General features: G+C 49.9%; 1 protein-coding gene across 3 annotated transcripts in view; it reads right to left on the bottom strand.

Annotated features, from left to right (window-relative positions):
* LOC102444169 (cytosolic phospholipase A2 gamma-like) overlaps positions 1-12,427 on the bottom strand; it is an 89,400-nt gene that overhangs the window by 63,047 nt on the left and 13,926 nt on the right. Inside the window, exons 8-17 of one of the 3 annotated variants that reach the window (XM_075911982.1) lie at positions 12,054-12,107; positions 11,481-11,543; positions 10,272-10,391; positions 9,695-9,820; positions 8,568-8,687; positions 8,053-8,175; positions 6,381-6,476; positions 5,252-5,403; positions 4,448-4,622; positions 2,236-2,891 (exon numbers count right to left, since the gene is read on the bottom strand). In XM_075911982.1, the coding sequence (XP_075768097.1) occupies positions 2,707-2,891; positions 4,448-4,622; positions 5,252-5,403; positions 6,381-6,476; positions 8,053-8,175; positions 8,568-8,687; positions 9,695-9,820; positions 10,272-10,391; positions 11,481-11,543; positions 12,054-12,107 (1,214 nt within the window). In that variant the 3' untranslated portion in view covers positions 2,236-2,706. Of the gene's footprint in view, positions 1-2,231; positions 2,892-4,447; positions 4,623-5,251; positions 5,404-6,380; positions 6,477-8,052; positions 8,176-8,567; positions 8,688-9,694; positions 9,821-10,271; positions 10,392-11,480; positions 11,544-12,053; positions 12,108-12,427 lie in introns of those variants that run through there. The other 2 variants (XM_075911983.1, XM_075911984.1) reach the window with 2 other exon arrangements.

Raw genomic sequence — 12,427 nt, 5'->3', positions numbered from 1 at the left:
TGTTCTAGGATTCTGTGATTAGGAAAGGAATAGATAAGAAGACAGAAAATATCAAACTGCCTCTCTGTAAAGTCACGGCACCCACAGACTGTGTACAGACACGCTCACCCCATTTAAAAGTATAAAAGTTGGATTTGGAAAAGGTGCAGGAAGGGCCACCGAAATAAGGAGGGGTGAGGAACAGCTTCCATCGGAGGAGAAACTAACAAGACTGGGACTGTTCAGCTAGGACAAGAAATGACGAAAGGGCGGGATGGGGGGTGGGGGAAGGATTTGTTAGAGGGCTAGAAATTCAGGAATGGTGTGGGGAAAAGAGACCAAGGAAATGTTATTCATTCCAGCACTAATGGAGCACAGGAAAGCACACACAGATATGTACGGGCTGCAGGTGTTAAACAAACAAAAGTTTGTTTATAGTTAACCTTTATAGTTAATTAATAAGTTACTTTATAGTTAATTAATAGTTAATTAATAAGTTACTTTATATAGTTAACCTTTATAGTTAATTACTAAGTTACTTTATAGTTAATTAATAAGTTACTTTATAAGTACTTACTTTATAAGTTACTTTACAGTGAACCTTTGGACTTTTTTTCGAGGAGCTGGGGAAAGGCCCAAACTATACAATTAGAACAGGATTCCAGTAAGAAGTAGATGCAGCCACGGACTTACCCACTAGATCGGCCCATCAATACTTATTAGTCGGGCTGGGCAGGGAGGGTCCCTGGCCTTTGTGTGTCAGGGGCTGGGAATGGGCGACAGGGAGTCACTGGATGGTCCCCTGTTCTGTTCCCTCCCTCCGGGCACCTGGCTCTGGCCTCTGTGTCCAGACAGGACACTGGGCTGGATGGGCCTTTGGTCTGACCCCGTCTGGCCGCTCTGATGTTCTGACATAGAACCCAGACGTATCTGCCCCTGCCCCACTTCGCTGTAACCATTAGACCCTGCTGCCCTTCCTGACAGGGTCTGTCTCTCTCTCCAAAAAGTAAGAATTCCCATTACAATTTTAAGCCTAACCAGTGCCCCTGAAGTGACTGGCCACAGGCCGTCAGAGCACATCGGGGGTAGGGCTGAGTGGGTCTCATGTTTATTTCCTTTCCTCTCTGTGATAACGGAATGAGATAACGTGCTCCTGCCAGCCAGTTGCCGTGCTACCTGCATTCTCAAGGGCCGTAGCGACCCCTGGGAAGAGATGTGGAGGGGGATGCATGGACGGGGTTATATGGACACATCATCCCTCCCCCACCAAAATCTGAAACGACACCCGGGCCAAGCGGCTGGTGCATTCTGGTCCCGTTCACGGCGCAGAATGGCCCCGATGAGATTTCATGTTACAGCGTCTCTCAAGGACCCGGCTCCAATTTGCCATCTCTGTCCCCTCTGCCCTGGGCTCTGCCCGTCCCCTCGTGCACGTCAGAGACAAGCTCCGGAACTGGCTCCCAGAAAAGCTGGTGTCCAGATATCCCCCCCCCATCACTCCCCCCCGGCCATGGTCCTGTGCTGGCTGCAAGAGACCCCCAGAGCTGTGGGGCAGGCTCCCGACGCCCGTGGTTCGCTCACGGCTGCCATGGCATTTGGGTTCCACGACAGACTGATGTCTCCTCGAGCTTCCTGTGGGATCTGGACATCATGGTTCTACTCAGCAGCCTGGGCACAGGTGTTGGGCGCAGAGGGGCAGGGGCCAGGGCCTTGCGCAGGAATCTGAATTTGGCGTTGGAAGAGCACTTTCTCTGCCTTCTGTAGCCAGAGGATGTGGGTTCTCCCAGCTACGTCCCAGGGCCATAGAAAGGGATGTCTTCTCAGTGCTGCCCTGGGGCCCGTTGGCGCTGGACTCTCTCCCTCTCCTCCTACAGCCCATGGTCCGACACGTTCACGCTCCCTTCCCTGGTCCTGCAGGAATTCTTGCTCCTGCTGATCCAGTCCAGCTCCCTGCCCCAAGCAGGACCAACCCAACTCAACCATCCCAGCCAGGGTTTGGTCAAGCTGGGACTTGAACACCTCTGGGGATGGAGGAACATTGTGAGCTGCCGTGAAGTTACTCCGCATCTACCCAGGGTGTAAATGAGATTGTTAGATGCCTCGCCACTCACCACAAAACTCCTTTCTTATTTCCTTCTGTAAACTATGAGAAACCACAGAGAGATCTTGCAGAGACATGTACTTGCCAGGCAGCTGCAATGTTAACATTGTGCACAGTGACAGTGTCTGCGTGAAAGGGATGTAGGGTGACCAGATAGCAAGCGTGAAGGAGCTGAACTCTTTTTTGGAGTGTGGGGTGAGGATACATTTGAAGAAAAAGCCCTTCATATCTGAATGGTCTCGGCAGCATCACGATGTGTCTGGTGTGTGAACATTGACAAACCAACATGTAAATTCTATCTACGTTTCATAGCTTTTGCATATGAATTTATTTAGAAAATAACAAATAGTTCTGTAACAAAATACAGAACTTTTGTTTCAGCTACACCAGAGTAACATGGCTACATTTCTATCAAGTAGTTCTGTTGCACCTTAGAGAATATCAAATTCATGTACGTAGATATATAGTATCATGAGCTTTCCTGGGCAAAACCTACTTCTTCAAGTGGGATGACCTTGAGATGATCCGTTTATGTTACCGTTAACTACTATTGATATATTTATTCACCTAATAATCATCATTCTCTCTCTCTCTCTCTCTCTCTCTCTCTCTCTCTCTCTCTCTCTCTAAGTTTCCTGTCTTTCTTTAGAGGGAGGCAAGGACACAATCTTCTTGATTTCCTCCAGAATCGTCTTCTGGTTGTAGGATACGTTATTCTTCGCTTTGGCGAGGAGTTCTTTGATATCGTTTTCTTTGTAAGACATATGTATGGTGGCAAACTTCTGTCTGGACTGCTCTATCTCGTTTTCTCCTAAAAGAGGTGGGAAAGTGCAGAAGAGAGGAGAACAGCGGTTTTTTTTATATACTTTACTGGCACCCAACAGCATAGAACCACGCACATGAAGAGGCGGGGGAGCAACTCCTGATATTTTCGTAAAATCACAGAAATGTGGGGCTGAAAAGGAGCTTGGGAGACATCTCTTCCAGCATCCTGCGCTGAGGCAGGACCAACTGAATCTAGCCCAACCCTGAAGGGTGGTTTCTCCAACCTGTTCCTAAACCAGCTCTTGGGGATTCTCCTACATCCCATGGAAGACATTCCACAGCAAAACTACCAGGATGTTAAAAAGGTTTTTCCTAATTCCCCTCCTCCCCACACACATACACACACAAAACAAACAAAGAAAGAAACATGTGACTGGAGAACTAGTGACATTATCATCTCTCTATGTATTTTAGAGAGTTTGTATATTTGTCCGTCTGTCTGTGACTCCAGCTGTCTGTGAGTCTGTGTGTTCAGGAATTCCTCCTAAATTATAAGAGTTAGGATCCCCAAATGTGGTTGGCAGTTTACTCTCATCCTACTGTACAGCAAGGGCAGGGTTTGGTTGTGCCAGGACAATGGGAAGTGCCTGGAATGGGGTTGTTTTCCCCAACACAGAAAGGGAGGGGCCTGAGAGCAGTGACAGGTTTTGACCACAGGGGGCAGCGAGCGCAGGGGAGAGCTACACTGCAGAGTGACCACAGGGCAGCGGCCGCACCCGGCAGTGAGGGGCCAGCTGGGGTCGGTGCTCTCCATGCTGCAGACCCCCAGCCTGGGTAAGTGGCGTCCTGCCCCCAAATCCCTCCCCAGCTTTCGGCCACAGTGCCAGAAAGGGGGGGGGGCCACTGGCCAACAGCCCCCTCAAGCAGCAGTGCTGCCCCCCGCAGGAGCTGCTGATTGGAGGGGGCGGCCAGCCCAGCCCCATCCCACCATGGGGAGTCACCCAGGGGGACCAGCCAGCCCAGCCCTGCACCTTCCGCTAACAAAGACCTGCCAAGGTAGCACAGTGCTGGCCTCCAAGAGAAGGCACCATGGGCATCCCCAGTAACCCTTCCCCCACCACCCCATGACGTCTCAGCCACCCAACCTGACATCTCCCTTCTCTGTCCTGGATCTTGCCCTCTGCCCTCCCCCCCGCCCTGACGCCTGCACCCCCACCCTCTGCCCTGAGCCTCCCCACATCTCGTAGACTCCTGCCCTGAGCCCACCCACCCTGCCCTGATTCCTGCACCCCCGCAGCCATAGCCCCCTGCCCTGAAGTACCCAGCAACGCCGGGAAATCTTCCAGCATTTGTCTGATAACAGGCCCAGGGCCGATCCTCCTGGCCTCCACTCAGCACATCCTCCTGCAGCCAGGGGAGGCAGAGAACTGTCCCCCTTCCCCCGCTCGCACCTCTGGAAGCCTGGGATGGGACAGCAGAGTCTGGTGGCCCCTCTGAGCAGGGATTCTGTCCTGGCGGTGGCTAACCCAGCAATGAGGCACCTCGTTCCTTAGGGAATCCAGCCCGCAGAGTGGCAGAAGAACACAAGATCGACTCACTTACCAGGGCAGTTTTCTGTGTTGAAGAGCGGGAAGTGCATGACGGTGGGACCTGTCTTGCCCTTGAAGATGTAGCAACTGGAGGGCTTGTCTCGGTCTTTCTTGTCAAACTTTTTGTCATCTACCGGGGGAAATGGGATCTGATTTTCCTGGCAATACTCGGACGCTCTCCTGATGGTCTGGGGAGGAGGGAAAAGAGATTGTAAAATAAACCATCAGCATTTCCACTCGCATCGTATGATCCCGCTACTGTGGCCAGGCTAGAGCGTTAGAGGTGCACCTAACCTGAGAGACACAAGCATTCCAAGGAGCCTCTATGGAACTGACTAACAGGACCTCCCCAGGCACGACCCAATTGCCACATCCCTGTAGCCAGAATCGTTGTGTAACAGCACTTACACTATGGCTGTGGGATTCAAAACCTCCCAGGCTGGTGTCACAAAGAGGAGGGAGAAACATTGTTCCCCTTGGCCTCTGCAGATAGAACAAGAAGCAATGGGCTGAAACTGCAGCAAGGGAGGTTGAGGTTGGAGATGAGGAAAAGCTTCCTACCTCTCAGGGTGGTGAAACACTGGAATAAATTGCCTGGGGAGGTTGTGGATGGAGATATTTAAGAGCAGGTTGGACAGACACCTGTCAGGGATGGTCTAGACAGTGCTTGGTGCTGCTGTGAGGGCAGGGGACTGGACTCAATGACCTCTCAAGGTCCCTTCCAGCGCTAGTGTTGCAGGATTCTACGATTCTATGGCTTGTGCTCTACTGTATCGCAGTTCAGGCTTTGGGCGACATCACAAACTATAGACGTTACCTCAAAGGGATCCCCCGAGCTGAAGTCAAAGGAGAGGATCAGTTTCACATTCCTCTTTTGGCGCAGCACCAGCGGGTAGGCAGAATTGTTACAAAGGCCGGCATCGATCAAGTAGATTAATTTGTTGGTCAAGCCAGTGACATGGGCCTTATCTGCGAAAAATGCATCCAGGTCTTGTTTTCATGTAAGGATTAAACTCCCTTGAAAACATGCAACTTTTGTTGGGAAAAACACCCAGTTTTGCAACAAAAAACTTCCATCCCCATGAGAGATGTCTGTCTCCCTCCCTTTATCATCATTAAAGAGCCAGTGTGGACTCTGCTGTTTGTTTTGTCAAGAGAACTGGCTTCCGCCAGTATCCCACAATGCTACCCTGTTGGCTCTGCTCAGTGTTCTGTGATCTCTGCTGCCCTGCAGGCCTGTGCCCCTCCCCTTTCAAAGCTCCAGGAAGTGTCTGGAAGCTGAGTGAGTGTCTCCTTTGGGGAATAAACAGAGAGCAAATCACTGGGATGCTCCTGTTCTGCCCACCTTGTAACTCATGGACCAGTGCTCTCCTGCCTTAAAGAGGATGGGGGACACTTTGACATTTCATTCTAATAAAACCAGGAAAATAACATTTCCACCCCAGCTCTCAGGAGAATGCAAACCAAACCAGACCCAATATTCAGAAAAGTTCGCTGGCACCAAAAGCAGAAATTCCCTTTTTACCACCCTTCTCTTCCCGCTCTGGAGCTCAGGGACGTCCAGACATCTGTGATACCTGCTGTAGCCCTCACCCACCTTGTTCTGTGACCTAAACACGATCGTTTTGTGGTTTGGCACCTCAGTTCACCTTCAGTAACACGGAAATAAAAACATTGCTTGGCCTTGCGGGCTGTTCATAGCTGTCAACAGGCCCTCGGATCGTATGGCCACAGAAATGGGGCGATAGGTAGGTTACAAGACAAAATTTGTGAGACGTTTCATGACCTTATCTTCATAGAGTTTTCGGGGCTATAAGATTGTTGCCCCTCCCCCAGGCCTTTCCCAGCACTCTCCCCCCCACACCCCACTCTCTGCTGCCCACAGTCATGGTGCCACGGGGGTAGGGCCCCACGTGGAAAGGGCCAGTCCAATGGAGGTTTCTCACCGCTTCCGTAGAGGAAGTTGGGGGTGGTGCCCCACGTCCAGGTGCAGAGGCAACGTGCCATTTTCCACAAGAGATTCGCCACGCTCCATATGAATCCTGGGAAGTCAAGAACAAGGGGAAAGAGACCCAAAGGGGAACGTCAAGTCAAACAAAAAGCTGGAAGGAATCTGTGGACACATTTGGCTTTCCCCCACATGGACGCTAGATGGTGGGAGGGGCAAAGTCAGAGGCATTTCTTTGTATTTCCACTGGTATCACTGAGGGCCAGTTTTGAGATGAGCGGCTGTGGGATGGGGAGCAGGTTTGAGGAAAGAGCAGCATTCGGGAGAGGGGCTCGCTGGGTGAGCAGTGACCAGACAGGGCCGAAATCTGTTTGGGGTCAGGGGGAACTTGAGGGGGCAGGGTCTTTTCCCAAGAAATTGGACATTTAAATTCCCTTCCCCCAGGAAACACAATCGCCTCTGCCCAGCTGCAGCCCCATGGGGGGAAGTGAGGTGAGTCAGAACAAACGGTGATGGGACTTGTCCGCTTAGAAAGGACAGGGTTGGCAGAGACCTCGGGAGTCATCGAGAGTGGGGAAAGAGAGAGGTGGTAACATTTCATAGAACGATAGAGTCTGAGGGTTGGAGGAGCCATCGAGTCCAGCCCCCTGCCCAAAGCAGGACCAACCCAGCTCAATCATCCCAGCCAGGGCTTGGTCCAGCCAGGACTTAAACACCCCTAGGGATGGAGATTCCAGCCCCTCCCTCGGGAACCCAGCCCAGCGCTTCCCCACCCGCCTAGGGAAATAGCTTTTCCTGGGGGATATAATAAAGGTCTGTAAAATCAGGACATGTATGGAGAAAATGAGTAAGGAAAAGTTATTTACTTGTTTCCATAACATAAGAACTAGGGATCACAAATTGAAAATAAGAGGTAGCAGGTGTAAAACAAATGAAAAGAAATGTTTCTTCATACAGCGCACAGTCAACCTGTGGAACTCCTTGCCAGAATAAATTGCCGAGGGTGGCTGTGGAATTTCCATGATTGCAGATATTTAAGAGCAGGTTACATAAACATCTGTCAGGCATGATCTAGACCAGGGTGGCCAACCCGCAGCTCATGATCCACATGCGGCTCTTCTCCCTCAAACCTGTGACTCGCAAAGCCTCTTCTGCCCCCTCCCCCAGCTTTTGTATTCACTGGGGCGTCAATTCAAAATGGCGCCTGAGTTTGTTTCTTAAAGGGGCAGTCTCCTGTTTTTTGGGGTTTTTTTGCTCAACAATTCTGGTGCGGCTCTTTGCATTTTTTCCCCAGCTGTTTCAGCTCTCTGTTAAGTGGGTTGGCCACCTCTGATCTAGACGGTGCTTGGTCCTGCTGTGAGTGCAGGGGCTAGACTTGATGATCTCTCAAGAGCCCTTCCAGTGCTCGTGTTCTGTGATTCTATGAATCTTTGTATCCTACCCTTTAACCAGATCGTGGTGATTTTAGCATTTTATTTTTACCCCTTAATATGAGGGGGAAACCAGTGGAAGAAAACTGAAATGCCTGAAATGCTGAATTACACAGGGAAATAGTGAAACCATCAATTTTCTCCCTTTTAGACACCTCTGGTTCTTTGCTCCTGCATGTGAAGCAGGAATTTGGAAATTTGGAAGCCCATCTAAGTGACCAACGTTTGTACAAGACTTGCCTGCAGCTTCCTGTTCACATTCCCAGATGAAGTGAGCTATCTCCCAAAATCCTTCTGTCACGATCTTCCAGTATGGGAATGAAGCCAGGTCACAGCTCATCAGGTGATGATTTCTGATACCTTCTGCATAAATAATGGGTGAAATGAGCTTAGATGGGAGCTAAGTCATAGAAGGCTCATTGGATCCGTTTCGGGGCACAGGGATGTTCAAAGGGGGCTAAGGCAGGTGTGGCAGCCATTAGAAAGCAATAGGTTTTAGGGTTCTAATTTCCTCAGGCCCTTTTGAAAACCTGAGCCTGTGTGTACTGGACCAGCCACGGGAATTTGTGGAAATACTGGCAAACACACAGATATTGTCAGCATGGAGCAATTCATTCTGCGGTTCATTCATTCATTCTGCAATTCATGACTTGGGACATTACTTATGACGCCACAGCCAATAGGCTTTGAGAATCCCGTCCTACATGATTAGACAAAGGAACAGGCAGTAAATCTAGTCCCGCCGATCCACTTGCCTCTGTGGGTTTCCATTAGCTCCCTGAAGACTCCCTCACAGTCTTTCCCGGCGGAGTCTTGCATGTGAAGCTCCAGGAAGAGGACGACACCCCAGCAGTGGCCAGAAGAACTGTGAGTAGCTGGAAGGAACGAGGACGTGATGTGGCCACCAGGCTGCTGTTAATTCTGGTAGCCCCATGGGTGCAGAGGGGAAAGTCTGATGTTCCCAGACCCCGAAGTCCCCTGGATGCCAGGATGCAACAGCCCGTGGAGGTCAGAGCCCTGGTTGCTGAGTGTGTCTGTACGTGGTACTTCAGGCACACCCGTGCGAGGAGTGTAATGGTTAGAGCTCCCCTCTCCCAACACTTGGTGCCAGCCACCTGGGACTGACCAGGGCAGTAGGTTGGGACAGGGATGTACTAAATTCAGGCTAATCCTGCTCAATCATGGATGATAAACGTTCGGCTGTGTGCATTTTTGTAGGCTCCCTCAGTAACTCATGCTGGCTCAGCGCAGGGAGCTAGCACAATATATGTCACGGAAGCCCCCAAAGTGCACAGGCTGCGATAAAAAACTGCACCAGGTGTATTGTAAAACAAAGTGTATTAATAGTCGTCAGTAGCCAGACAGCCCAGAGCCCCGATGTGTTTGAACCCATGACAATGGACTTGGCTCGGTCACTAGTATGGGTTTCACTATCGCCCCCCAGGCCGGCCAAAGAGCTGGGCTGAATGGCCCCCACATTGCTAGATGATTGCAAAGGTGCTCAGACTCCTGTTTCCTAACAGAAATCAAAATAAATAAATGCAGAATAAATGCTTTTTAAAATCGTATTCCTAGAAGATGAAAAATGATTTACTTTCCTCTTCATGGCCGGGCACAATGTTGAAAGGCCGCTATTTTACTGGACGAATGAGCATCACTTTTTGCCTTTACCTCTTAAAGTTGGGGGGAGGGGGGGAGGAAGAGAAGAAGTAAGAACTGAAACACTCAGAAAGATGAAATAGTGAAATGACCATTTTTTTCTCCCACGTGGGACACATCTGGTGCTTTGGCTCCCACATCTGGAGGAATAATTTGCAAAGTCCAGATGCTGTCTGTCTTTGGAGTGCCCCGTCTAAGGGACAGCAGAGTCTGTAAAACTCACCTTGAAGATCAGTTTTAAAATCCTTGATGAGTGCAGTGAACTCTGCCTTTCTTTCTTCCCACGTCTTAAATTTCCAGGCCTCATGCACCTGACTGCACTTCAGGTAGGAATTCTTGGTTTTCTTAACTGCTCAGAGAACGGGAAAAATTAGGTTAGATTTGAAATGAGCAATGGGAGGCTCATTCAATATGTTCTAGAGCTCAACAGGATGTTCAATGGGTGCAAATGCAGTTTTGGGGGTCACTAAAAAGCAATAGAATTTAGGGGTCAAATTTTCTCAGGCCCTTTTGCAAACCTGAACCTGTGTGTATCCAAGTGGCCATGGGAATTTTTGGAAATATGGGCAAACAGGGATATTGTCAGCATGTAGCAATTCAATCATTCATTCAGCAATCCATTCATTCAGCATTTAATTCATTCATTCATTCATTCATTCATTCATTCATTCATAGTAATTCATGCTATCTGACATTACCTAAGGCGTCAAAGGAAAGAGACTTTCAACCTGATTTGAAAATCCCATCTACATGATTAGACACAGGAACGGGGATCAATCTAGCCCTGTCGATCCACTTGCCTTTCAGCACTTGCTTTAGCTCCCTGAAGACTTCCTCGCAGTTTTCCCCGGCTGAGCCTTGTTTGTAAAGCTCCAGGAGGAGGCCAGCGCCCTCGCAATGGTCAGAAGGAGAGTGAGGAGCTGGAAGGATCAAGGACATGATGTGGCCACCAGGCTGCTGTTAATCCTGGTGGTCCCAGAGGTGCAGAGGGGAAAGTCTGATGCCGCCAGACCCCAAAGTCCCCTGGGCGCCAGGATACAACAGCCCGTGGAGGGTCAGAGCCCTGGTTGCTGAGTGTGTCTGTACGTGGTACATCAGGCACACCCAGGGAAGCTCTCCTGTCCCTGACCCCTGGCTTACAGCGCCAGCCACCTGGGGCTGACCAGAGCAGCTCCCAATTGCATTTATTGTATGAAAAAAGGGAGTTCGGACGGATCGGGGCCGGTGCTGCTTGATGGGGTCTGAGCTTTGAAGAGGTTGTGTGGGCAGCCTGGAGTAAATGCAGCCACCACGACTAGCCACACCCCCGTCTGGTCCTGGACCCTCAGCTCTACAGGAAATGCCCCCTCCCTCGGCCAGGCGGCGGCGGGGGAGACATAACCACAGCCCCGCTGCCCGACTTGCCGTTGCTGGGTTTCCCAGAGCTCCCAGCGGTGACGGGAAGGGAGGGATTCCCCGCACAGGCTCAGCTGTGAGCTCGGTTGGGTTCGGCAGCTGAGCCCGCTCTAGGGAGGGAATTTGTGCACGGTGGGATCAATCCACGTATCCAGCTGCAGTGGCTGGATCTCGCCAAGGAAAGGATTTTCATCTTGCAGACTCTCAGTGCGCCTGAAGAATTCGGTTCCATTGGGTACAAGTTGTGTGGCGGGCAGACGTTAATAACTGGACTTCGGGATTAGGGCTGGTCATGACTTCCCAGTAGGCCTGACGATACTTTCCTTACTGCCAGTTGATCACTATTTAAATTGTTGACAAGCTTTTGGAATGGATGAATTTTGACGGTAATTTGGAACATGCTGAGTGAGGACATTTATCTAATCTGTTCTTAAATATCAATAACGATGGAGATGACACAACCTCCCAAAGAGCAGCCCCTAGTGAGATTTGAACTCACAACCCCTAGTTTGATAGGGCTAAGGAGTCTCTCTCACCATAGTGCCCTCGAACTAGAAAGGACCTTGAGCAGTCCTCAGGCTAAAGAAAAACCTGCCAGAAATGCAATGACCTACCTGCTGCAAAATGTGCATGTTTCCGGGTTTTTTTCAGACTTTGGAATTTTTTCTTAATAAGATCTCAGAAAAACAAAACAAAACACACGCGTTAGGAGTTGTTTCTCACAACTACTGTGAGTTACTGAACCGTGTAATCTAGGAAATCTCATTAGGGGTTTGAAATGCAGCACGGAGTTGTGCTTGTGTTCAATCTAGGTGTCAAGGACCTGATTTTGATCTGGCTTCTGCTGGTGTAACTGAATACCATTGGTTCCATTGGAAACAAGGAGAGCAGCCAAGAGAACAGAACTTGCATGGGAAATTTTGGACATTCTGAAATTTGTTTTCATCTCAAACGGGAGTTCAAAAAAAGTCAAGATTTTGAACTGAAATGGAAATATTCCAGCTCTGAATGCTCATAATCATGCTGCTACCAATGCAGTGACTGGTGGCAGCGGACGGGGTCACTGGGGTGAATGGTAAGGAACTGGGACCATTGCTACAGAATGGTGGGGTGGCTCTTCCATGAGGGACCTGTTCCAACTCAACGGATGGCCCGACCCTACCTTCAATAGGCAGAAATGTCAGTACCTAGTAAAAAGTGTATGTTTTCCTTCATGTTTCCAGGGGCACTTCCCCAGAGACCTGAAAATAAAAAGGAAAAGTCCTGATTTTGCCTCTGTGGAGTTACGATGGCATCATAGGGCTCTCCTGAGATGGTGGACCATTGGTATAAAAGCCCAGTGGGCGCTGGCAGATCAAACTCCGATGGGCTATGTGCTTTTGCAACTTGGTTCACTCATTGGTCCTGACTGAAATCGGTTATTTTAAGTAGAGGTTGGCAAACGTTTTCCTGTGTAGTGGCAGGTGGCAGAACAAGGAGCAATGGTGTCAAGTTGCAGCGGGGGAGGGCTAGGCTGGAGATTAGGAAAAACTCTTTCATTTTCTTCATACAGGTCATGACT

Source organism: Pelodiscus sinensis, chromosome 30, assembly GCF_049634645.1.
Source record: "Pelodiscus sinensis isolate JC-2024 chromosome 30, ASM4963464v1, whole genome shotgun sequence".
In the NCBI taxonomy this organism is placed as follows: domain Eukaryota; kingdom Metazoa; phylum Chordata; order Testudines; family Trionychidae; genus Pelodiscus; species Pelodiscus sinensis.
This window is presented reverse-complemented; position numbering and strand designations above follow the sequence as displayed.